General features: G+C 41.9%; 2 protein-coding genes across 3 annotated transcripts; one reads left to right on the forward strand and one right to left on the reverse strand.

The window, feature by feature from the left end:
• Positions 1–229: 229 nt before the first annotated feature.
• Positions 230–10,389, forward strand: htra3b (HtrA serine peptidase 3b). 2 transcript variants are annotated; one of them, XM_047609163.1, is made up of 11 exons: positions 230–891; positions 1,968–2,018; positions 2,210–2,309; positions 2,726–2,858; positions 4,328–4,417; positions 7,063–7,257; positions 7,349–7,381; positions 7,581–7,695; positions 7,791–7,848; positions 8,846–8,941; positions 9,056–10,389. In XM_047609163.1, the coding sequence occupies exons 1-11, from the start codon at positions 477–479 to the stop codon at positions 9,222–9,224; spliced, it is 1,455 nt and encodes a 484-aa protein (XP_047465119.1). In that variant the 5' UTR covers positions 230–476; the 3' UTR covers positions 9,225–10,389. The 2 variants fall into 2 exon arrangements, with proteins under 2 accessions (XP_047465119.1, XP_047465127.1); XM_047609171.1 differs by having other exon boundaries at positions 1,971–2,018.
• Positions 10,390–11,225: 836 nt separating this feature from the next.
• Positions 11,226–25,085, reverse strand: acox3 (acyl-CoA oxidase 3, pristanoyl). Its single transcript, XM_047609152.1, has 19 exons — positions 24,962–25,085; positions 22,277–22,456; positions 20,842–20,939; positions 20,457–20,592; positions 19,763–19,837; positions 19,578–19,667; positions 19,076–19,219; positions 18,646–18,734; positions 17,700–17,796; positions 17,216–17,398; positions 15,978–16,100; positions 15,764–15,884; positions 15,560–15,682; positions 15,265–15,378; positions 13,975–14,090; positions 13,532–13,706; positions 12,702–12,769; positions 12,111–12,197; positions 11,226–11,753 (listed from the first exon to the last, which is right to left on the reverse strand). The coding sequence occupies exons 2-19, from the start codon at positions 22,394–22,396 to the stop codon at positions 11,634–11,636; spliced, it is 2,079 nt and encodes a 692-aa protein (XP_047465108.1). The 5' UTR covers positions 22,397–22,456; positions 24,962–25,085; the 3' UTR covers positions 11,226–11,633.
• Between the last annotated feature and the right edge of the window lie 793 nt (positions 25,086–25,878).

A 25,878-nucleotide genomic window follows, 5' to 3' on the forward strand; every position in this document is an offset into this window, starting at 1 on the left:
TTCACTCTTCCCACAAAAGATTGATGAGGCCACATTAGAGACGCCTCTGGCCCGCCGCCCGCATGTTTGACACCCCTCCAAATAGTGTGAAGGCGTCTCTCGCTTTTTAAACTCTGGATTCAGGTGATGACCTTTTGAATCTGAGCCCGGACCACGCCTCCCGGAGCCCCAGCCAACTACTCCACAAATGTTCCCTTTTTTCCCCTCATAAGTACTTGTGCCGGTCCTTGATGTGGACGTTCCGCCAGCCTCCGCCAAAGGAAAGAACCATCCAAGCAGGATCGCAGCATTATTTTTTTTATTTATTTTAGATTTTTTTACGATTGACATAGAGACCTCATCTGCCTGACTGTCGTTGTTGTACCTCGAGATTTTTTATCTGTAAAGTCTCCACAAACTGACGCGTAATCGTTGCGCAGAAGCAAAGAGCATAAAAAGTCTTTGTGTTGTTTATTAGTTTCACATCATTAATCGAGATGCAGGCGGTTTTGTTCAGCGCCGTGTTCTTTTACATCAGTTGTCGTGCCAGTGCGGAGCCGAAAACCAAGTGTCCGACGCGGTGCGATGTGAGTACCTGTCCGAGCCCCAGCTGTCCCGGTGGGTACGTGCCGGACGCGTGCAACTGCTGCCTGGTCTGCGCCCCGGGGGAAGGGGAGCCGTGCGGCCGCAAGGACGACCTGCCGTGCGGGTACGGACTCGAGTGCGTGCACCCGGCGGGGAGGCGGCTTTCCACGGGCTTCTGCCAGTGCAGGTTCAGCCGCGAGGTGTGCGGCAGCGACGGGAAGACGTACGGCAACGTGTGCCAGCTGAAAGCGTCCAGCAGGACCGCGCTGCAGCAGGGACTGCCGGCCATCACCCCGGTCCGGAAGGGGTCGTGCCAGAGCAGCTTGGGTATGATTTACTATTTGTTAAGTTTTTGTTTTTTTTAGTAACAGGAGGGGGGGCAAGTAGGGCCTTCATAAGTAAAAGAGTTTAGTGAATTTAGAAAGTAGACAAAGAGAACCCCGATCAAACTACTGGAACAGAAAGAATCTACTTGTTTCTTCTATTGGCTGTGGCGTCATTAATGTTTGTGGTAACTGGTGAAGTCTTGGAGGAGTTTGATCCCATTCATCAGATCAGAACCGGTTCAGTTGTGTGATAATGGTGGTTTCCTCTCATGAACTGATGGTACAACATTTCTCTTCAGGTCTTTGACTTGTTCCTTAACATTCATCTGGTTCTTCTTTAAACGTTCTACTGGAGAACCACTGGTGTTCATGGACTCTTGTCCTGATGCATGACCCAGTTTCTTTCCTCCCTTCTGCTTTTCCTCCCTTCCTGTGTTCCTTCCCTTTTCCCCTCCATCTTTCCTCCCTACTTTCTTTCTTTCCTTCCTTCCTTCCTCCATGACCCAGTTTCTCTTCACATTCAGCTCATGGATTCAACTGTAAGTTCTGTGAGGACACTGTGAACTGGATTGAACCAGACCCCCTGTTAAAAACCTGTGCTTTTGGAGTAGAGTGAATAAAAATGATGGGAATAAAATATAACTCCTTCCATCCTTCCTTCCTTCCTCCATGACCCAGTTTCTCTCCACATTCATCTCATGGACTCATGTCCTGTCATTTTCTTTTAGATTTCACTGGTAGAGTTCATTCATTCATTGGTCCATCAATAATGACCAGATGCAGCAGAACAGACTCAAACCAGGACTCTAGCGCCCCCATGTTTCATGGAGGGATGAGGTTCATGACGCAACCGGCTGTAGACCGTCAGAAATGCTCTTTTTGGAGACTAGTGTCTTTGTCCATCACACTACGATGGTGGATTCATGAACGTTAACATCAGTCATTGTGAGAGAGGCCTTTAGTTGTGTAGAAGTTCCCCTTGTAGTAATAACAATTAATACTTATTTTGTCTAGGGTGTCATAAAAACAATCACATGTAATCTGACCTTCTTCCATCTCCTTCTGTTTTATCTGAAGCAGATACAACTCTCCACAGTGCGCTGAGCCAAGTTGGCTTCGTCAAGAAAGGTATGCATGTTTCAAGTGACTTGTCCATTTAGTGTGAGAGCGAACTAGTGTGAGTGCGAACTTGTTGTCCATGGTCGTCTCTGCTCGCTGCCGTGGCTTAATACTACAAGGTCCCAGAATTCCTTGGGTCCACCACAGAACTGTTCAACCCTTCAGTTGTTAAAATACACTTATTCTTCTTGTCAGTATAGGTCCTTCACACACTTCCAGTCCTCGTTACAAGTTCAACTTCATAGCTGACGTGGTGGAGAAAATCGCCCCCGCCGTGGTTCACATCGAGCTCTTCCTAAGGTATTCACTTTGTTTCTGTTAGTGTGTGTATGAATTAGTTAATCATACACTTTTAGGATGTTGTTGTTGTAATGTAACTACCTAAGCAATGAACGAAGGGTGAAGTGTCATCTTAGCTAATGTTAGCTAAAAGGACTTCTAAATAATATATTTTTTCAAAAGTAGCTCCAAAATCTCAAGATGCCACCGCCTGTATCCCCAAATGGCCAATTTTATTTAACTGCATATTACTTATATTTTATTTAACTTTATCTTTCTTTTCACTTGTGGTTCTTAAGAGTGTTTCTTTTATGTCCAGCTAAGCTACTGTGACCAAGCAATTTCAAAGCAGTCTACCTAAGTCTATATGTCATAATTACTATAAATGTTACAGAGTTACCATCATAGTACTCAATCAGTCCTTCTTTCCTTGCCAGACATCCTCTCTTTGGTCGCACCATTCCTGTGTCCAGTGGGTCTGGGTTCGTTATGTCAGAGAGTGGACTGATTGTCACCAACGCCCACGTGGTCTCCAGCTCTACACCGGTGACGGGTCAACAGCACCTCAAGGTACATGTAAACATATGGTATTTACTTGCATCACTAAGGTAACAGCGTTTATCACTGAAATAAAATACATTTAGACCGGTCTAAGTGCTTAAGTCGAACTGAAATCTTACGCCGGTATTTGCCGTGTGTGTTTGAGGAAGGCTTATTCTTTTATTAGCCATGTTTGCTCACTATCTGAGAGTGAGAAGTTCACATGGACATCTCAGGAGTCAGGCCTGGGCTGGTGTACCTTAGAATAATAATGAGAAATGAAAGGCAAACAGCCTGACTCATTCCAGAGCTTCCTGACAACACCTCGGAGGCCCTGTTCAGACCTCAAATTAATATCCTATCTGGGCAATCCGATCCCAAGTGACCACCTTCAGGTACAGATCCAATCTCAGTTTCAATTGATTTATGCAAATAAACCCTAACGTCATCTGGGAAGCAGTAGGTTATTTTAACAGCTGTGTCTCTAACCCCAACCCCAACCCTAACCCTAACCCCAACCCCAACCCCAACCCTAACCCCAACCCCAACCCTAACCCTAACCCTAACCCCAACCCTAACCCTAACCCTAACCCCAACCCCAACCCCAACCCCAACCCTAAACCCAAACCCAAACCCAACCCCAACCCCAACCCCAACCCCAACCCTAACCCTAACCCCAACCCTAACCCTAACCCCAACCCCAACCCTAACCCTAACCCTAACCCCAACCCTAACCCTAACCCAACCCTAACCCTAACCCTAACCCCAACCCTAACCCTAACCCTAACCCCAGCCCCAACCCCAACCCCAACCCTAAACCCAAACCCAAACCCCAACGCCAACCCCAACCCCAACCCCAACCCTAACCCTAACCCTAACCCCAACCCCAATCCCAACACTAACCCTAACCCCAACCCCAACCCTAACCCCAACCCCAACCCCAACTCTAACCCTAACCCCAATCCCAACCCTAACCCTAACCCCATCCCTAAACCATTCTCATTAAACAATGGATCAGACACTTATTTAAAAAACAAAAAACAACAAAAAATACAAAAAACAAATGCAAGACTAGTTCTGACTTTCATCTCAGATTTCTGACTTTTTTTCCTCAAAATTCTGACTTTTTTCTCAGAAATCTGGGAAAAGTCAGGAATAAAAAAGAAAAAAAAAGCATTTGCTCTAACTTTTTTTTAATGTTATTTTTTTATCCAAAATGAGTTAAAAAGTTCAGACGGATATTTTGAGGTTTAGGTGCAATAATAATAAATTAATAGAGAAGCAAAAAAAAGACGTACATGCTAGGTTGTTGAGTAAAAGTTTTACATTTTTAACTAATTTTGGTTGCACTGTTTCATGGTCCAAAGATTCCAGCTGTGTATAGTTTCGTGGTGTGTTAGTAGCCTTTCTGCAACATTCAAGAGAGTAAAACAGTATGCTGTGGTTGATAGTTAGTTCAAATGCTTCAGTAATGTTAATTCATTCATTCTCCCCTGAAGGTTCAGATGCATAACGGTGATGTATACGAAGCCAGCATCAAGGATATTGACAAGAAGTCAGACATTGCTACCATCAAAGTCAACCCACAGGTGAGTCTGGGGCTCTTGGAAAGTTGGTTCTGGGGTTACTCTGTTGGAAATCCAAACTGGCTCTGATTTGTTGAAGAACTATTAAATTTTTGGCCAGTACGGTTTGAAATGCAGCCAATAATGAAATCCATGCTAGGGAGGACGCCCATCTAAATGTCTCATGGATGGGGGAGGATGTTCTGGAGAAGCGGATTTGTGATACAACTTGTTTTTAATGCATATTCTACACGTTAAATGTAACTCAGCAGCTCTTTACGGTCTGCGTTTCACCTACATGTAACTTAATTTTGTTTTCAAACTCACTTTTACATCACGCTTAGACCATTTTAATATCTCAGTTCATTTTTAGCTGCAGTACAGTCACCGTAGCCTTGCAGTATAACGTGATATGATTGGAATTAGGCCTTAGTAGCCAAACACAACATGTGACGTGATCTACGACGTGGACGGTACAAATGGGGGAATTAAAACATTCTGTCAGACGGCAGCTTTAGTCTTGGCAGGAGAAGATGGATAAGACGACCTTGTTGAGAAAAATCTGCCAGAAAGAGCAGCGATGTCTGTTTGTGGAAGTGAGAACCCAAACTTTTTCCTCAGCTCAGGATCGAAGGCAAAAAGTTTCCACTTTCAGCGTGAATTTTCCCTGTGGAGCTTCTAATCAGATGTGTGTTGCTTGCATAGCTGGTGGAAAATCCAAATGGGGTAAAGAAAAGCCAAAGACGTTTCACCACCAACACCACCTGTCCCAAGTGGCTCTGTTAATGTCTACCAGACCCAGGGAGGGGGCTACATCTGTGTGTGGTATAGATGGTGAATATCTTCGCATCTAGAAAATGTGTCATGACCCAAAGCGTACTTGCAGTATATCAGTTGAACTTCTGTCCTCCTGCATATCCTCTGGATCAGAGCCGAGATAGGGAAGGAGGGAGGGGGGCTGGAGGGAAACACAATCCAAAAAACCTTCGGCTTCACCCATTCATCCTCAGCAGAGCATGTGTTTTCACTCAGCTCCATCGGTTCCCTCCCTTACATCTCGCAGAGGAAGAGGGATATTTTAGGGCCGACCTTTCGACTTTACATATGCTGTAATTTATACTGAGCCGTACACCGATCAGCCACACCATCATGACGCCACAACATTATGGGAGAAGGGAATAATTTCGGTGTTCTGCTGGGAAAACTCCCGGACCGGGTATTCATTCATCTGGACGTTACCTAGACATGTAGACGTGCAGTAAAAAAAAACATTCAATCAATAAGAAGCAAAGAGGACCAAAAAGACCATAGAGGCATGGTCTCTGACGAGTCCTGCACCTGGTCGTCTAACTGGAGGGGTCTGCACACGCTGGGAAATTTGGTGAAGGATCGGTGATGATCTGGGGGTTGGGGTTAGGGTTAGGGTTAGGGTTAGCAAGGTTGGAGTTCTGTTCAGATTCGTCTTTACAAAGGATGCACGAATCAAGCCAAGAACCATGACCCGTGACACACAGCTAGGATAGTCAAGGCGTGCACGGCGGAACACCAGCCCAATCTCCAGACCTGAACCCCATTGAAAATCTGTCATTTTCTGCCCCGCCCCATAGCAATGACCCTTCCCGGCAGGATGCAGCATGACACCCTCAGAAGGGCTGTGTCCGTTCTCTGATGAGTCAGAGCTCTTTTAGTTCTGGATTTGATAAGACTGCACTTTTTTGTCCCAGAAGGGAGTGGGGGTGGCGAGTCTATACCCAGGATGGGTGTGGTCACTGGAAATGTGACCTGCTTTCTTTAGTTTACACTCAAGACATTTTAGTTTGGTTTCATGGGTGGAAGCCACGCAGCTGTGGAATTGGCCGAATGCAGCTAAATGTACTGAACATCAGCCCGGCTCTCCGGACCATGTGGAACGCTGCAGCGCTGTTTTGTTTTGACGTGAGATATACTTGGCTAATCACTGACCTGCATCTGTCATGTTTCCTAGCTAAGGAGAGGAGAGGATCCACATGCTACAGAGTAAAGCCAATTTTGCTGCAGGGATGTAATTGAAGACACACAATCTGGTCAAGACAAAGAAAAAAAGTGGAAAGAGCACAGGGGAGATATAACAGAAGGTTTGATAGAGAACAAAGGGAAAGGCAGGGTGTTATTTTTTATATAGAGGGGTTAATGAGAGGCGGCACTGATGACGAGAGGTCCGGGTTTGAGTCCAGCTCGGGTCTTTCTGGGTGGAGTTTGCATGTTCTCCCTTTGTCTGCGTTGGTTTTCTCCAGGTACTCCGGCTTCCTCCCACCTCCAAAGACTCGTTAGGCTAATTGGTGACTCTAAATTGACCCTAGTGTGAATGGTTGTTTGTCTCTGTGTTAGCCCTGCGATAGCCTGGTGACCTGTCCAGGGTGTACCCCGCCCCTCGCCTAATGACAGCTGGGATAGGCTCCAGTAAACCCCGCGACCCTAGTGAGGATTAGAAGTAGAAGATGAGATGAGGGGTTAACAAGACACAGGTGAAACTAATGTACAGTCAAAAAGAGGAAAAACGCAGGAAGTAAAACAAGGAACAACAAAGAAGAAATATATTTTTACAAAATAAAAGCAGGAATCACATTACCCACTTATCTTGTGCCCTACCTTTATCACACACTACTATACCCTCTTACCCCCACCCCTAGACGAAGCTGCCTGTGTTGCGGCTGGGCCTCAGTGCCGACCTGAGGCCGGGGGAGTTCGTGGTGGCGATCGGCAGCCCCTTTGCCCTCCAGAACACCGTCACCACCGGTATCGTCAGCACCGCTCAGAGGGACGGCAAGGAGCTGGGCATCAGGAACTCGGACATGGACTACATCCAGACGGACGCCATCATCAACGTGAGAACGTAGCTGAGGCAGATTCCTAGATGGAGCTGTGGCTGTCACTGTTTTATTTGATATTATTTGCGTGTTTTTTTTGTCTTCATAGTACGGGAATTCGGGAGGACCACTCGTCAATCTGGTAAGAATTCAGTTCAGGTCCATACTTTTAACATCGACCATCCCTTTGGTTCTTGGTAGGGCCGTACCATGATGTATAATAGTCGTGCATGATCCATGAATGATGACAGAGGATATAATGGAGAGAATAAGTTAGACCACCGAGGTAGAAGAATCTAACTGTAAATGCTTTCTCCTGATGTCACCCTGCTGTGTTTGAGGACGGGGAAGTGATCGGCATCAACACCCTGAAAGTTGCCGCAGGAATCTCGTTTGCCATCCCGTCGGACAGGATCACTCGCTTCCTCAACGACTCGCTCCAGAAGAACAGCAAAGGTCAGTGTGACAATGATACAAATTTATATAGAGAGAAAGAAAAAAGATGTGAGTCTTCTTCTGAATGAACTGTAAGTAACTGGGAACTCTTTCAGATGTGAGGTCGGTAAAGAAGCGTTTCATTGGAATCCGGATGATGACCATCACACCAGCGTAAGTATAGAACAGTTAACAGAAACGTAACATTATGACCACCTTCCTAATATTGCGTAGGTCTACCTTGTGCCTCCAAACCAATAGTGACTCATCAGAGAATGGACATGGACCTTCTGAGGGTGTCCTGAATGTTCTTAGTGGGGGTCTTTGGGTCCTATGAGTTGATGTGGAGGGCTCAGACCTTATCTTCATTCTTCAGACATGCTTGCGGCAGTGCTGGAGTGGAGCAAATTGCTCGTGTTGCTGCTTCTGACAACAGGGCGAAGAAGCGTTAGTTTTGGCCTTCACACATTCCTCGTACTTTGGTTTGTGATTTTAGATTATTGAACAGAAAACAAGTCCATGATGAATAACTTGAGGCTGCCTCTCCAAGGTGCACTCCTCGTTTAATGGAGCTTTAACCATACGTTCGCCCCCTGGTGGTTGGCTGAGTACTGGTTCATCCATCCTCACCATGATTGTCCTAGCTGTGTGACATGGACCATTGTCCTGCTAGAAAAAATCAATCCTGGTTTTCTTCCAGGATGACCTCATACATAGCTTGATTCATGCATTCCTTCTCAGAGAATATGACTCCAATTCCAGCACACAATGAGTTTGAGACACTGTGGTTTGTAGACCATTAGACGACCAGCTGTTGGACTCTTGGTCCTTTTTTCTAGATTTACACAACGTAAGCCCCAACCCTAAGAACTTGTTTCAAACCGTTCGCGCCATGAGCTTCACCCCAACCTTTGTTTTCGCCCTCAGCTGGTCTGTAGTCTTGTTGACCCCAATGTTTGCTGCTTGACCTCGATCTTATAAACCCCCATATTAGACATTTTAAGGATGGATCTTCAGGTTAAGCCAGAATTGAACTTTTCTTTTCAACTCTTTTCATGGTCAATAGTCGCTACTAGCACTGTTTTCAGTATCTAGCTGGTCCTACTACAAGAGGATAGTGTCATTTTTGTACTAGAGCTGTCTAATAGTACCTTGGTTTGCTGTGTTCCAGGATAATTGAAGAGCTAAAGCAGCAGAACACAGACTTCCTCAACGTTACCGGTGGCATTTACATCCAAGAGGTCGTTCGTCACTCTCCTGCAGAGAAGTAGGTTTTCATTTATCAATTCACTCTTTAAACTAAAGAAAAACTTTCACCTGTAACCACCGTTTTGTTTTTTTTTTTGTCTTTTTATTCCTCTACTCTGTCTTTAATCATCAGAGGTGGAATCAGAGGCGGAGACATTATCGTAAAACTGAACGGCAGACCTCTAATGACAACGGCCGACCTGCAGAGGGCGCTGCAGGAGGAAACGGACCTGCTGCTCGAGGTCAGAAGGGACAATGACGACCTGCTCTTCAACATCCAGCCCAACCTCATCATGCAGTAGACGATGGGTTGGAGCATAGACTGTATATAGAGATGGACCAGCTCCGCAAAAGTGAAGCCAGAGCGAGTAGAGCTCCCCCTGGTGGCTGGAGGCTGCAGTATAGGTCATAAGCTCCACCCCCTCCGTGTTAGCAAATGGGACTTGAACCTAAAACTAAAACACCAAAATAGACGTCAACTATTTTTTTTTTTTGATGGTTTCTGTCATTTTAGGTAGTTAATATGATGTTGATGCATTTACAAGTTTTGGAAAAGTTTTGTTTTAGCTCATTAAGTGTGGGCGGGATGTCGTGAGTCCGGTGGAAGTGTGGGAACGACCAGTCATGAGATGGTGTCACCCATAGCCCCGGGAAATGAGAGGAAGTGGAGACGCCTTATCCATATTTATATACAGTCTATGCGTTGGACCAGCAGCGAGTGCAATATTTTGGGATACGGCAAAAAATTCTGTGTCACAATTGATGTGAAGCGCACACATATAACTGATTGGTGCAAAGGTGCTCAAAACACATCGGAACAAAGCATCGTAAACCCGATGCCCTGTAATAAACGTGAAATATGCTCTTATTTGGATTGTAAATGTTCCAAAATGTTTATTGTAGTTAGTGTTTCTGAACTGTAGTGGTACAGTCTCCTTCTCTACAATCTCTCCACACTTAGTTTTCTCTTTGTTAGTCGACTTCTGCATTTGGTTCAGTTGGATTTACAGCGTGTTAAAAGATATGCTAGCAAATACAAGTGGGCTGAAATGCTGCCTTTATTTTCAGACTTTGATTTACAAAATACATGTGAGCAGAGGGTCCAGGTGACCTTTATGTCGCTCTTGACAATGTGAGATCAAAAGATCAAACTGCTAACACCTCTGGTTCGTGCACAACCAGAGAAGATGAGTTCTGACGAGCCCCAAAATGGAGCATCAGCATCGGGAGTGGGAGTTCCCGCCTACTGATCCCCTGTGTTTCATGTTCTGCAAATGAACTGCACGTTCAGTTTGATGTGTTGTGTGTTGATGTCATACGATGCCGGGTGTGAACAAAGCCCAACCAGAGCTCCTCTCACAGGGGACACGGTCCCAGACGAGTTCTGAGACCTTGGGGGGAATGTTGGGCTGGCTTCCAGGAAATTCTTTTGTCATATTAAAATAAGTCCGTGAGGAGCAACTTCAATGCATTCTCTGGTTATTTTTTCATCGTTAATATGCATAATGCTGTGATTGGTGATCTGATGTTGGTTAGTTTAAATCTGTGATTCTCAACTGGTTTTCTGCGGCCCCCTAGTGGCCTGAGATGTAATTGCAAGGGGTCTGTGAAAAAATATTCTTTAAAAAAAATATCATGAAATTTTCAAAAAAATTGTGATGCCTCCACAAACACTGGCTTATAAAGGGTTATAAAGTCAGAAATTAACCACTTTTTTGATATTTGTGATTAGCATTGATTTAAGGATTTATGTAAAAAAGTAGAAAAGAAAATATTAACGTGTGCTATTTTTAGGGTCTTTTTGAAGAGGTCAATTTTGTCCCTCAATGGTAACAATGTAATAATTTAGGTCACGCAGTCTAAAAATGGAGCATTATGGGAGGTTTGAGGTTTTGTAATATCATCCATATAATGGCAAAAAGCAGAACTACCACTAAGTTATCAAAAAAAAATAAATAAATAAAATGGAATCGGAAACTTTTGTCCTTATTAGGAGATGATGGTTAAATGATAACAGACAGACCCTGTCAGGTTTTGAGTGTTGAGGTGAAGAGCAGCGCAAATGATGAGGACGGAAGTTCAAATAAAAGGTATTTAAAAACTAACGAAAGGCTGCATGTGGCAGGAAAATCCAAAAAGCAGAAAATGAAAGAAAGAATCACGGACATGGCACAGAGACATAGGACGGGGACAAGGCAACATAACAAACTCACCAGGGAAAAACATATAAAGATTGATCACGAAATAAAAGACAGAGCCACACTGACTCCAACACTCACCTGAATGAAGACTCAAAGACTTCACATGTTTGAGAGATTCCTTTATCACAGGAACTGTTTGTGAAACAGAGCCAGACAAACACACGTATAAATCTGATAAAAACAGGACATTTGGACGACTCTTCTGTCTTTACACACACGTTTTAGTCAAGGGTCTCAACAAATTAATATTTAGACCTGGTCCCTGAAGTATGATCAAGATTTAAAGCATCTTAACTGACCTTAATTTCCTTTTTTAATTGAGTATTTATTCTAAGATGTTGGAAAAAGTGAAAAATGTCCTGTTTTGTCTGACACTCTCCAACCAAAGGCCATACAGTTTTTTAGTCGGACTATATATATATATATATATATATATATATATATATATATATATATATATAGCTATATCATTGCTGTAATCTCTTGTAGGACGTCTCTGAGTTCCACATTTCAGAGTCTTGGACGCAAGGATCCAACCACGGGTTTGTCCGAGCAGAACTCTTTCCACCAGGACGGACGTTCCAGCACCTGGTTGCCCTGCATCACCGTTGACCACATGTTCTTGTAGATCTGTAGAGAGCAGAACCAGAGGGAAGAAGGTGTAAATGGTCCAAACCTACCAATCGAGGTCTTCGTTTATCAGTACGTTGAAGAAGTGGTCTACTGGATTTAGAGGCCAGGCCAACACCTTGTGTTGATTTTTTTTTTAAAAGTTGTTCCTAAACATTTTTCTTAGCTGCTGCCATCAAGGAGTGTAATTGCTATGAGGTGGGGGTGTCTGGTCTGGTCTAGGTGGGTGCTACATCTCTAAGTAACATCACAATGAACCAGGTCCAAACGTTTCCCAGCAGAATATTTAATTGTCACAAGATGGTTTAAATGTCTGTGGTCTTAATGTTGTGGCTGATCGGTGTATTGTGTATTTACCTGGCCATCAGCGCTGCCAATGGGTGAGTTGAGAATGAAATCAGTGGGAGCAAAAGCGTCAACCAAAGACACGGCATCATCCTTCAGCTGGAGGAGGTGAAGAAAAAAATGTTACGTGAGCAATAAATTCATCATTTATCGGTTTCATCAAGTCACACGCAAAAACCAGGCCGATAAAAGTTTAGCTTCAGAGGAAAGAATAACACAGAATGGGATGTAATTAACAGCACAGCACATTTTAAAACAGTGACTTAGGCCCTGGTCAGGCCTTTCATTTACATCCACTAGTGGGCAGCTTTTACATCCCCCCGGTGTTAAAATACATCTATATATCGTAATAAAAAACTAGGTAGACGCCTACATTTGTAAAAACCTCAAATATCTAAAGCTAAAACGCTTTTACGCTCTTGTGAGGTGGTTTTTCAGACGTACAGATATGAAAGTTTATCGCAAAAGTGCCATTTTTATTGAAATTTGAAAATGTTGAAAGAGATATCTCTTCCTCCGTCCGTCTTTCTACAGTCTGTGGTTCGTCTGATCTGTTTCTAAGAGCAGGACCAGACAAATAACAGGTGAGAGATGTTTTTGTACCTGTGAGCAGAGAGTGAGGATGGACATTTGGACCAAGTCTGCAGGTTTCCTTCCGCTCAAGTAACCGCCTGGACAGAAACAACGATATCACGTTACCAAATCTTTATTGTGTAGATTTCTCTGAATAGCACAAGAAAAATCATGTGAATCTCTTGGGATTTACTTGGATTTCTGGATAAATTTGACTATTACAGATACTTTTGTAACCTTTTCCTGCTCTGTGGAGGTTTACATGTTGTTCACTAAAAACATGAAAACATATAGTGTTTTGTGTGGTATTGGTCTAAGCCGTGGGTCTTAAAAAGAGGTCCCACGACCCCTAGTGGCTCCACAGAGGTACTCCACACATTTAAATTCCTTTAAATGCACGTTAACGTGAATCCAGCATATTTTAGTGAAGACGTTAACTTTCATTCAGCGCCACACTGCAGGGCCTCCTGCACACAGTAGGCCCCGCCCCCATCGCTGCTGAGCCAATCACAAGGCCGCATGTGACTGGTGATTCACTGTCCCTACGACATTTGAAGTTAAAACTTGAATCTGTCAGTCATTTTCTTTATTTTTTAGGTATGTTTATTTCAGGTATGTTTATGCCACCCTATGTTGAATACAAAAAGATAATAATAATGTATATTTATAATGGCACAAGTTTAATATAGAACACATATAGTAGGTAAAGGGTCCCTGCTTAATCTCTCCATCAGTTTGGGTCCTTGACCTGAAAAGACCACTGGTTTAAGGAGAGTGTGTTTGTCTATTGTTGTGGCTTGTTGTGAATTTATGCAGAAATCCAAGTAAGGGTTCACGCTTTTTCTTGCTGCCATCTATACCTTGGTACAGCGTGGCCATGTGGGTGCTGAGGCTCCACAGTCCGTACAGGGCACACAGCTTCCTCAGCACCGGCCTCAGAGCAGCTGGTGTGTCCTGGTCGGTCGTCAGCTCGTGAAATCTCTGAAGGCAGTTGTGTTCAACGTAGGCGATGGCCAGGGACCTGCAGTAGTAGACCTGGACACATAAAAGGCAAAGCAGGACAACACTGATGAATGTTTCCATCTGCGAGATTTACATTCGGAAGTAGGAGTTTCTGGTAAAACTGGAGGTAATAGAGTCTAACCTCTAACCTCCTACTACCGCCTCACCAAACATCACCATCTTTGAGTTCTTTGGCAGTTCTGACACTAGCCAGACGCTACTAAAGCAAAAGAGGAAGACGACACCGATCCGATCATTTAAAGAACTTCCTGGGTCGGTTTGTCCCTCGCGTCCGTCTTACCTGGCTGTTGTTATGGGCCTCGAACTCATCGCTGGACGTGGCCTTCTGCTGCTCCAGCCTCTTATGACTCTCCACCAGCAGGAAACACACCAGCCACCGATAGGCCGCCACCGGCACTGATGCGACAAACAACGTTACGTTAAAGCCACTCACAGCACTGAGGATTTATAGAATCCAGCTCCTGGTATTTTTAAGTAAAAGACGAGCAGAGATCTAGTTTTCCACCAGTGTGTTGTGCTTTGCGTGTTAGACAAGTAGCCACAGATATATTGCGTTCAGTCATTTATTTTATCAGAAGACATTGAAGTTGTAGAGACTCTGAGCTCTTAAGTATTCACATCCGAATTGGAGAAAGGGTTTAGGAAACGCAGCTTTTTAATTAATATGTAGCGACTCTGTCTTGATTCAAAAGCTGTGGACACGTGTGAGACATCCCTTCATTATTTCATTAAATTCAGCAGCAACACTGGAGTTGTTTCCATTTTAATTTGGAAAATAGGAGAGAGGATGTTATTTTCAGGTGTAATTAAATAGCCAAAGCAAGTAGAGCTCCCCCTGGTGGCTGGAGGCTGCAGTATAGCTCATAAGCTCCACCCCCCTCTTAGTGGGCAGGACCTAAAACACTAAAATATTTTATTTTTTCTTCCCCAAGGATGGTTTCTGTCATTTTAGGTTGTTAATATAATGTTGATGAAGGTTAAGGTGTCAATTTTTCTGATAATTTTTCTTTTACTTCGTTATTTGACGCTATAGAAACAGGATGTGACATAATGGCGACCACCTGTTGCCATGCCAACTGCTCCGTGAAGCAAGTTGTAAAAAACACAGTAAGTAAATTCAGTGTATAATCCACCGTTTCCTTGTAACTGGTGCAGAGCGTAGTATTAATTAAACGAAAACGCGTGTGAGTCTGGAGGGAGAGTGGGCGGGGCATATATCATGACTCCGCCCTCAGACTGTAAGAGATAGATAGATACATAGATAGATAAATACATAGATAGATAGATAGATAGATAGATAGATAGATAGATAGATAGATAGATAGATAGATAGATGCTTTATTTATCCCGAGGGAAAATAAAGTCAGTTTGACCAATGGGGGGAAGTGGGGATGCGTCATCCATAGTTATATACAGTCTATGTAATTTTTATTTTTCTGGTCTTACTAATTACTAACTACAAAGATCGTCCTTGCTGCGTGTGGTTTTGATTTTTGGGTGATTTTCGAATTGACAGAACTGCCTAGAAATTGTCATTGATTGTTTCACGTGATTATCCTGACGATCATACCTGCAGAGTCCATACACTCCTCCATCGTTGTTGCTGTAAACTTGCTCTCCAGGATCTTCTGGTAATCATCCAGGAAGTCCACAGTGTGAAGGGGAGACTCGATCCTTGAACGTCCTGAAACCAGACAACGAGACAAATAGACTTCAACCACTGATGGTTAACAAACTCATAAACATGAATTACAGTCCCGTTTGCATGGGACAGGGTTAGTGTCATGTTCCTTTTCTGACCTCTAGTAATTTGAAATATGGTCGGTGATAATAACAGTTCTGATTGTGACGTTTGGAGGACTCACCGCGGAGTTTCCCATTGAAGTGGCTGAGCAGGTAGTTGCTGGTCTGTTGCAGCAACACGTTGTTGTCTCCTTCATATGTGCAGTTCGGGTCATTGTCACCACGCAGGTCACCCAGACGATTCACTGCAAGAACAGAGAGACGCTTTGAGTTTTCTGGTCACGTCTTTGTGTGGTCTCTTTTTAAATGAACAGTCTTAAACTGACTGGCTAAGTATCCGTGTCCACCGCACGCCTCCCTGCACTCCTGGATCCCCCTTTGACCCGTCCAGGAGCCCAGTGGTTTGCTGCAGCAGGCTAAAGCGTGGATCTCCCTGCCCAACTCTTCCTGCAAAAAAAAAAAAAAAACACACCAGACAACATTTTATTTTTATTTATTCAGAAACTCCGGACGCACCGGCAACCCTCAAAGTTTGCTCACTTGTCTGTTGCTCTTGTCCTTCATCATCAGTCCGATCTGGAACTCCAGGAAGTTCGTGAAGATGGACTTGGAGAAGTGTTCGAGAGCGTACGCTGCTGCCAGGTACGGGATCAGACGCCATTGCTGGACGAGGACACAGCAGCAGGGATTTAAAAACGATAAAAAAGAACAACATCATATTAACTGCCTAAGATTACATCATTATTTGATGCGTATTTTAGTGTTTCATTTCAGCCCAAGATCTGCCCACTAACATGGAGGGGGCGGGGCTTATGACCTATACTTCAGCCTCCAGACACCAGGGGGAGCTCTACATGCTTTGGCTTCACTTTTGAGGGGCAGTATTCTCATTCTCGTATTACACAATCTATGGCAGTGATTCTCAACAAGGGGTCCGAGGAGCCCTAGTGGTCTGACACATAATTGCAAGGGGTCAGTGAAAATAAAATATTCTTTGAAAAGGATCACTTATACAAATAGGATTATTTTACTCAAATGTGACTGAGACCTTTATGTAACTAAACTACAGAGAGTAACAGGACTTTTTTTCTCTAATTACATGTGTTTAATATGTGCAATTTACTGTATTTTATTAAGAGATTTGGTCAAAGTTACTGCATGATGCTGTTATAGAAACTTAACACGATCTGCATCCGTTTCAAAATAAGAGTACCCTACTGATTTCTTCATAATGCTCTTATTGTGAAACATCTGCAGGAAGGTGCTGTGGGAAACTCATTAACTTCTTTCTAACTAGTTCAGGTTAGCTCTTGAAATTAAGTTTAGCTAATTTTTCGATCTAACCTGATGAAGTAGGAGGGTTCGGTTCTCCAGTTAGATTAAAAATTAAATGCATTGGGTCCGGGACCAGAAAAACGTTGAGAACCACTGGTCTATGGCATAATGCTTTTTATCTAACCGGGGAGATCACACTGAAATTAAAAATCCGTCCTTCAAGGGAGTCGTGGACAAGATAGGCAGCAGCAAACAATTACACAATGACAGTTAAAACACAAATAAAAGAAAGAAGATAAAATTTTACAAGCAGACTGTAATAAAGGTGCCTCTTGCCTGGGGACCCCCAGAACAGCCCTGTTACCATTTCAGTTTCTTTTGAAATGCACAACAAAGCTGCACTCGGTCTGCAGCGACGCTTAGGTGGTTTGTTAGCTGTAATGTACCACGTACAGTTTACTAAACTATTACCCATGCATGTGTGTGTTTGTCTTCACTCTGACCTGCAGCTGGTACTCTAAAACAGGAATCTCCTCCGCGTCTTTGGGTCCAAACTGTCTCCTGGTGGCGGAGAAGCGGATGGCTACGACCAGAGCCAGCTTCAGGTTGGTCATACCCATCCTGGTGATGGATATTCTGCCCCCGGACAGGGCGCCCAGAGAGGCCCCGAAACGCTTGTTGGGGTCCTGGCAGAGAAAGAAATATATAAAAATAGAAGAAACCGCCTTTATGCATATTTATCACATATCTTTGTCACATATCTTCTGGGCAGCTGTAAAAGGCTGCCTGCAGGGCTACCATGTTTGGCACTGAAAGTCCTAAGGATTCGTTTTAGAGGAAATCTAAATCCCTTTGCTAAGATGCTAAACCTCAGAAACAGAAAGATTTTCTCCAAAATACAAATCATCTCTCATAATTTCGAGCCATTGCTGTAGAGTAGATGGTTCCTTAATCCTTGAAAGGCTTGTGGTGGAAATCTGTTCCAACCTTGAAGGGCGTCACGTAGCGACCGTCGGGGTTAACGTCTCCCGTCTTGTTGAGCAGGTTCTCACGTGGAATCCTCACGTTGTGGAACATTGCGAACCTGTCGGGGTGTAAGTGAAAGAGTAAGAAGAAAGGCTGAAGATCAGCCATAACATTACGACTGGAGATCGGCCAATATATCGGCTGGCTGATATTTCCGTTTTTTTTTACTGGTATCGGCCGATATGTAGGTGCGTTTGCCGATACATACATAAATATATATATATATACATATACATATGTGTGTGTATATATTTGTATATATATATATATATATATATATATATATATGTGTGTGTGTGTGTGAGTGTATATAGTTTTCTTCTTTTTTTTTTTTTTTTACAGACAAATCTACTGAGGACCCGTGCAGCCCATACATTGCCCAGAGTGCGTGTAGCTGGAAGATGCTTGTACTCTTGCGTGTAGAGCACCCCTAAAAATAAGAATTGAAGAAAATATATATATATATATTTTGGTTATTTATTTATTTTTTTTAGTTATCCAACAAAGATCTATCGATCTATCGATCTACCGAGTTTGCTAGCTTTCTCTCTATGGTAAACTAATAGTGCAGGTTGTCAATCAACCACTGTCCACAGTTTATATTGGAGCTGTTGTGCTGTTGTTTAGCTTTTGGTAGGAATATGTGTTGATGTTAAAGCCAAGGTGTAAGACTGATACCCCTTTCTGAATTCTTTGAGTTTAATAAATGTTTGTGTCTTTGGGTAAATTGAGACTTTGGTAACATGTGTTATCATTGTGTCCTTTATCATGTAAATTTAATTCTAAAAAGACACTCTGAACTATAGTTTATTTAGCATCTGCTATAGTGTTTGTGCACCAGGGGTGTCAACGTCTTACCGAATATAAGAATATTTCCTCCACTCAGATAAAGGAACATGTCACCTACCCATTATCTAGTCCATTCTGGCCCAACTTCTTGCCCATGTCTCCAACCAGCACACCAGGCAGAGCCAGCAGGGTCTTGGGATCTCTCACCTGGAGCACAGTGTCTACAGTTAAACTAATTTAATAATAATAATAATTTTAACCTTTAACGGTCCTTCAAAACTAGAGAAGAACACTCAGATATATTGATATAGATATCTGATATTAAAACAAAGCAAAGCATCTCTGAGGTAATGACAGGATGATCTGGTCCATTTTCTCTGGATTTAAAAATCAGTTTATTCTTGAATCAGTTTTACTTTAGGGGCCTCTAGCAGGCCGGACCAGCAACATCATAACCTATAAATAACCACAAATCCAGACGTTTTCCTTCATTTTACAGCAAAGAAGAACAAGAAGTCTCGATCCGTGGTCAAACATCGGGCTCTTACCGGAACGATGAAGGAGTGCAGGCCGTGGCACACCCCGTCAGGAGTGTAGAGCTGAGCGAACACGATGGAGTGGGTGGCGGTTTTCCCCAGGTTCCCCACCCAGAACTTGGCAGCTTCAAAGTCCGGAGAGTTGATCACAAACTCCTAGAAGAAAGAAAGAAAAAAAAACTTAAATTTTTGTGCCTTGGTTTGTGGAATTTTTGAGTTTTGTCTTTGGGGGCCGGAGAATTTTTGGTTGTTTCTGCAATAGTTTGACACAATATATTGTATTGTATTGTATTTGTCTGTTATATCTATTGTGGCCTCATTTGTGAGAGTTTGAGATATTGTTGTGTGTCACAATCCCGCCAGAAATGTTTGGAAATGTCTAAAATGAGCTCCAGTCCTTGTAAAATTACTAAATATTCCATCAAGATGCTCCGTACGAGACGGATGTAGATGCTTAACATAAAGACATCTAGGTAACGCATCCTCCACAGTGACTTGTTTTCTCTGTGCTGACCTGCGTGGAGGGATCGTACGTGGCGGTGGTCCTCATGGCTCTGGTGTTGCTGCCGTGGCTCAGCTCCGTCAGGGCAAAGCAACCGTATGTCTGCAAACATTACAAAAAACGAACACCGTGGAACATCGTGATAGGCGACTGTGAGGTAACCAGGCCGGTAGATGTAGGTAGAAGCCGACTCTTACCGTCATGTCTGCCGTGTCTTCAATAAACTTCTTGTGTCTGTCTGAACCTGAGCCGGCAATAGTTTCCCCAAACATCTGATGTAGAAAAGCATAAAGAGGAATACTGGGACTGTAGGAAAGATACAATTTGTTGGACTTATTATTAAGTCCTGATTGACAGATGAGTATACCCCGATCAGCCACGACATTACGACCACTGACAGGAGAAGTGAATAACATTAAAACCATCTTGTTACGATTCAGTGTTCTGCTGGGAAACTTTTGGACCTGGATGTTACTTAGACAGGTAGCACCCACCTAGACCGGACCAGACCAGACACCCCCACCCCCATAGCAATGGCACTACTTGATGACACACAAAAAAACTTTAGGAGCAACTAAAAAAAAAACAAAAAAAAACATGAAGAACAGCTCAAGACTTTGACCTGGCTCCAAATTCACTAGATCCCAACTGATCAAGTATCTGTGGGATGATCCACCATAGAGACCCCTCCCCCCAACCCATAGGATCCAAAGACCCCCCTCTAACAACATTCAGGACTCAGAAGGTCCATGTCCATTCTCTGATGAATCACAGCTGTTTTGGTGGCAACAAGAGAAATCTACACGGTATTAGGAAGGTGGTCATAATGTTATGCCTGGTCGGTGTATCATAACCCTTGCTGCAAATGAATAGCTGCATTTAACCTCTCACCCCAATATTGAGGAAGAACTTGGCCACCAAGGTCCAGTCATACATGCCCATACAGTCGGTGAGGGCCATCATCTTCCAGGGTTTAGCCATCAACTCTTCTTTTGTCACGAAGTTGTAGCGGAAAAGTTGCTTCACCCTGTGGATATAAATATATGTGTAATTTTCATTTTCTTGTATATAGATAAGCATCTTATTTCTGCTTCGTGTTACTCTTTCCAACATCTGAGCAGCTCAGAAAGCTCCAGTTCTCAGTTTATATCGACAGTAAACGCCTTAAGAAGGGGTTTGTGTTAAGGCGTTAACTTTGAAAATTAATTGAAAATAACTGTACGGTATCTGTATGTCAACAGTGAATTTAAAAAGTCAAATAAAACTTAGGGGAAACCTGAGGAAGTTCAGTTCTCTCATTTTCTCCATAGAGAGGTCTTCTCCGGGCCGACGGGCAAACAGAGGATCGTTCTCCAGAGTCTTGAAAATATGTTGCTGCAGCACACAGAAGAGACACTAAGATGTAAGACTAAGAAACAGAGACTAGCTTTGTTTTACTATAACGTCTCACATCACACAGACGTATCAAAACAATTACTCAACCTAGAAATTTCAACAAATAAAAACAGTTAAATGCCTTAAATTACTAATTATATGTACAATTACAAAGGATGGAACTTTCAGACTTTCAGATTCTTCTTTGCTTTCCACAACACTACTGATACGATAAGGTTAGGTACGATATGATGCAATGTGATGCGATACGATACGATATGATATGATACAATGCGATACAACAGGGTACGGAAAGGGTAACACACGATACGGTAAGGTAAGGTAAGGTAAGGCACGACATGATAAGATAAGGTTAGGTACGCAACGATACAATATAATACCATACGATACAAAATGATAGGGTAAGGTAAGGCACGATATGATTCAATACAATACGATACGATACGATACGATGCGATATGATATGATACAATACGATACGATAGGGTAATGTAAGGTTAGGCACGACATGATTTGAAAAGATTAGGTACGATACAATATGTTACGTTAAGATTAGGTACAATACGATGCAGTGCGATGCGATGCGGTACGATACGATACGATACAATACGATATGATATGATATGATATGATATGATACAATACGATACGATACGATACGATAGAGTAAGGTTAGGCACAACATGATCTGAAAAGATTAGGTACGATACGATACGATACTATATGTTACGTTAAGATTAGGTACGATACAATGTGATGCGATACGATGCGATATGATACGATACAATACGATACAATGGAGTATGGTAAGGTTAGGCACAACATGATTTGAAAAGATTAGGTACGATACGATATGTTACGTTAAGATTAGGTACGATACGATGCAATGCGATACGATACGATGCAATACAATACAACAGGGTATGGTAAGGTAATGCACAATACGATACGATACGATAAGGTAAGTTAAGGCACGATATGATTTTTACCATGAGTTGACTTTTGACTCACATCTGATATTTAATCCTAAATTATATTTTAAGCCTTCATAGTATTAGAAGAGTGAACTATCAGAATAACTTTAATTAGAGGAAATTGCTTAACTATATAAAGACCAACAGGGACATTAGAAATTCAACAGAATCACAAACAATAGACGTGAGCATACTTCATGAATTCGTTGGGAATGTCTCTTTCCCAGCGCACTGGGTTAGCTTTAGCATTAAAACAATAAAATACACACTCAAATATAGTTTTCCAAATTGTACTCAAAGAGGCCGACCACGTTATATCATTAGCAGATAATCTGACGTTACCTTGAACTCCAGCATTTCTTCTCCATCCAGGAAGAGGCACATTTCCTTCCAGTTGAAGGAGGCTTTTTTCCTGTAAATGTCCAGGGGACCATGAGGGAGGTCGGGCACTTTGTGATCCATCTTCTTGTGTTCAGACTAAAGGGATTCACACTGCAGGAACACACAGGCACTTTGCTCTATCTGTGCAAAACAATACGAGAAAATAAGAGACGGCACTTTTAGTTGGTTAATCAAAAAGGCATTTCCTGGTCATGCATTAAAAATACATTTTTATAAATGAATGATGATTTTCAAAAATAACTAGTAAGTCACTTAGGCCCGGAGGTAATCAGAATGACAGTGTGACGAAGTTATAGCTCAGTGAGTAACTGCAGTTCATTGAATCCCTGTTCTAACCCGAATCAACAATTAGCAAAAGATAAAAAGAAAAGGTAAGGTACTATACAATACGATGTACTGTACTGCAGGAAATGTACTCATTGATTTTGTTTTTTTTTAGTCCACCCATATGTGCACTGTTTGTGATGTTGAATGTTGAATGTCTACTGCTGTTAACAACCAGAATTTCCCCACTGTGGGATGAATAAAGGCTTATCTTATCTTATCGTAATCCTTTTTTTTGCAAATGAATGATAGCACTGTGTCTTTCCTTGCTTGTGGCTGTTTATGTTGCAAACAACAAACAAATATTAACTCATTGTGCATGCTGGCGCTGTTAATTGGTCTGGTACAGAGTTAGAGGTGTGTTAGAGGCAGCAGCTGTTAAGGTATTCTGAACATGTTTGCTTCCACATTCCTGGAGACCTGTCCAGGGTGGATACTGCCTCTTGGCTATGTGGTTAACCTGGAATTTAGGCTTTTGCATTAAGTTGCTAATGAGACTACGGCGTTAAACCTACACAGAGACCAGTGGTGTAGCTGTTTCAGCTCAATAAAGAATCATTGAGGTGAACTGAGGAGGTTTGGAGATATGGACTTTTTTTTTTTTTTTGTATATATGCTAAGATTTTACTTATATTTTATTTTAATCTATTTCGTTTCTTTTATTTTATATATTTTTATGTGCAACTGAGCTACTGTGACCGAGCAATTTCCCTTGTGGATCATTAAACTCTATCTTCTTGTACTGTACGTTCCCGTCTGTACTGTTTGCAGTTTCAAATCATCTGCATAAGCTTACAGACTTCATGCTCAGTTCGTTGTATAGTCTCATGTCTTCAAGTAGGTCTGTGGTCCTGGAGGAACGTCCTCTCATGTCCCTACGTGCTGCACCTGCACCATTAAAACTAAATAGTCCAATACAGCTGGAGTTAGGAATTTGCTACAGGCCAAATAAAAATTAACCAGCCCTGGGACGAGATGAAGGGACAGATTAGCAGCAAACGTTATCAAACTATCTACCTACCATCTACCTTGGCTCAGGTTATAGCAACATTTGCTAATTTCCACCAGACGTTCCTGGACGAGTTGAACCTCAAAGACAAATTATAGTACGGAGGTAAATAAGTCTACACAATCCTTAATATTTATTAGGACATACAGCCCAATTAGATCTCATGACAAACCTATAAATAAATCTAGATGTTTCTCCTTTGTTTTTGTGCAAAGAAATATGTTAAGAAAATGTTTATATTTAATTCACTATGTGTTTTTATAAAACAGTTTTTTATAAAACAACTTTAAATCTCTGTGCAGTTTCTAGGGACCTCTAGTGGAAAATCAGTTACTTCTATTGGAAAAAAAAATGCAGTTAATGTAATTTAACCTTTTTGTAGTAGTAGTAGTTGTACTAGACAATAAAATCCTACATTTCTCATTTTGTATCCGTTTTCTAACCATTGCGAGTCATTTAATTTGTCACAAATTTGCCCATGCTGAACACATTATATATACAAGCTGTGGCTTTTATACTCACTGAGACACAGCGTTTTTAAACATACGACCATAGCTCGAAAAACATACATCATACAGTTTCAGTATTTATATTGTATGAACCTGTCCAATCATGTGAACATTTTAATAATAATACGTGAAAATACTCAGTTTGCAGCGCACGCGATTAATATAGATTAATGAATGATATTTAATCACGATTAATCGCATTTCTTAATGTGGAAGTCAAAGGGTTAATATAACAGTAATATTATAGACATTTGTTCAGTATTAGAATATAACTAAATAATTCAGATGGATTTGTTGCAAAATCAAATCTGCCCTGGACAAAAATTATAAATATTTATTTGTCTAGGACCGATTTTTTACTTATTTATTTGTAATTTGTTTGGAAAATGTGAGTTTGCGGAATGTGTCTGGCTAAAAGTAACATCTGTTTGCTTATCAATAACAGAGTAGAGCAAAGTTCAAGGCTAAAACTTCTCTGGTTGCAGGTTCAATGTCCAGATTTCACACAAAGTCTGTTCTCCTGCAAAAACTCGACGAACAAGTGACTGTCACCTGGAGGCACACGGGGAAAAAATGAAGAAGAAAGAATGCAAACTAACGACCACCTTCATTCTCCTGCAACAGCACCTCCTTGGTGACCTGCACCGACAAACTACCACACAAACTTCCACTGAACGCTCGACAACAACAACAGGAGGAGGAGGAACCCCTTCTTTTCACTTCACTGCAAATGCGTGACATTGTGTCGTTTGTACGTGTAGTTGTGTATGTAATGTGTTTTACCTTGTTACAGGTTAGAGTCTGCGGAACTCCCACTTCTTCTTCTTCTTCTTCTTCTTCTTCGTCTGTTTTCAGACTTTACGGTCGCTCCAGCTGGAGCTTCCGGTGGTAGCAATCACACTTCCTGTTTGCATTCCTTCAGAATAAGAGTCCACGTTTTTAGATAGATTGTTTTGTCTTGTTTATGTCATGTTTTGGGGCGATTAATCTTGTTTTTTTTTGACTAAATTTGTCCAATTAATTATAACTGTCATCTAATGTACATATATACAACTTGTATTTTAAGCTGCATTTAAATTTTCTCAGTGAACTATGTAGAATATTGCAATATATCACAATATCATGACATCGCAGTAATGTTATAATAATCGTATCTTGACTCAAGTATCGTGATATGTATCGTAACGTGAAGTCCTTGCCACCCCACCTCTAATAGATAGAAAGAATAAAACCAAAATAAATGTGAGGTAGAATGTCTAAAACGTATAAACAATATACAACATATATACAAAATACAGGGTATATATGACAGTGGATGAAAAAATATCAACATTGGTAACTCTTTAAATGTTGATGTTAATAATATTAAATTAAAATTATTTATCTATCCATCTATCTAGATACATTTATGTATATTAATTATTATCTGGTCAGCACAACATTTAAGTGATTACATCTTAGTTTCTGTAGTTTATTTTTTGTCCATTCCTCTCTAATAAATGGCCCAAAGTAGTGAACCTTGGCTTGTGTGGTCTATAAGAGTTGTACTGATATGTGCTTTTAGACCAGCAGAGGGCTGTCTGACATCACACGCCACAGAGCAGGAGACCAGTCACGTGGTTTGGTGATGCAGGAGGAAATAAAAACATTACAATACAACAATTGCACACTAACATGTTGTATTTAACCAGGAAGTTGCT

Source organism: Mugil cephalus, chromosome 1, assembly GCF_022458985.1.
Source record: "Mugil cephalus isolate CIBA_MC_2020 chromosome 1, CIBA_Mcephalus_1.1, whole genome shotgun sequence".
Lineage (NCBI taxonomy): Eukaryota > Metazoa > Chordata > Actinopteri > Mugiliformes > Mugilidae > Mugil > Mugil cephalus.

Bases quoted from the DNA above. Each gene is read 5' to 3' on its own strand.
- htra3b (XM_047609163.1), top strand. From the start codon at position 477: ATGCAGGCGGTTTTGTTCAGCGCCGTGTTCTTTTACATCAGTTGTCGT. The intron at 7,382-7,580 runs GTAAGAATTCAG...GCTGTGTTTGAG, and splicing joins GAGGACCACTCGTCAATCTG to GACGGGGAAGTGATCGGCAT. The intron at 7,696-7,790 runs GTCAGTGTGACA...GAACTCTTTCAG, and splicing joins GCTCCAGAAGAACAGCAAAG to ATGTGAGGTCGGTAAAGAAG.
- acox3 (XM_047609152.1), bottom strand. From the start codon at position 22,396: ATGGATCACAAAGTGCCCGACCTCCCTCATGGTCCCCTGGACATTTAC. The intron at 19,838-20,456 runs GTGAGAGGTTAA...TTTCTACATCAG, and splicing joins AGTTCTTCCTCAATATTGGG to ATGTTTGGGGAAACTATTGC. The intron at 15,683-15,763 runs GTCAGTTTAAGA...CTGTTCTTGCAG, and splicing joins TGGACACGGATACTTAGCCA to TGAATCGTCTGGGTGACCTG.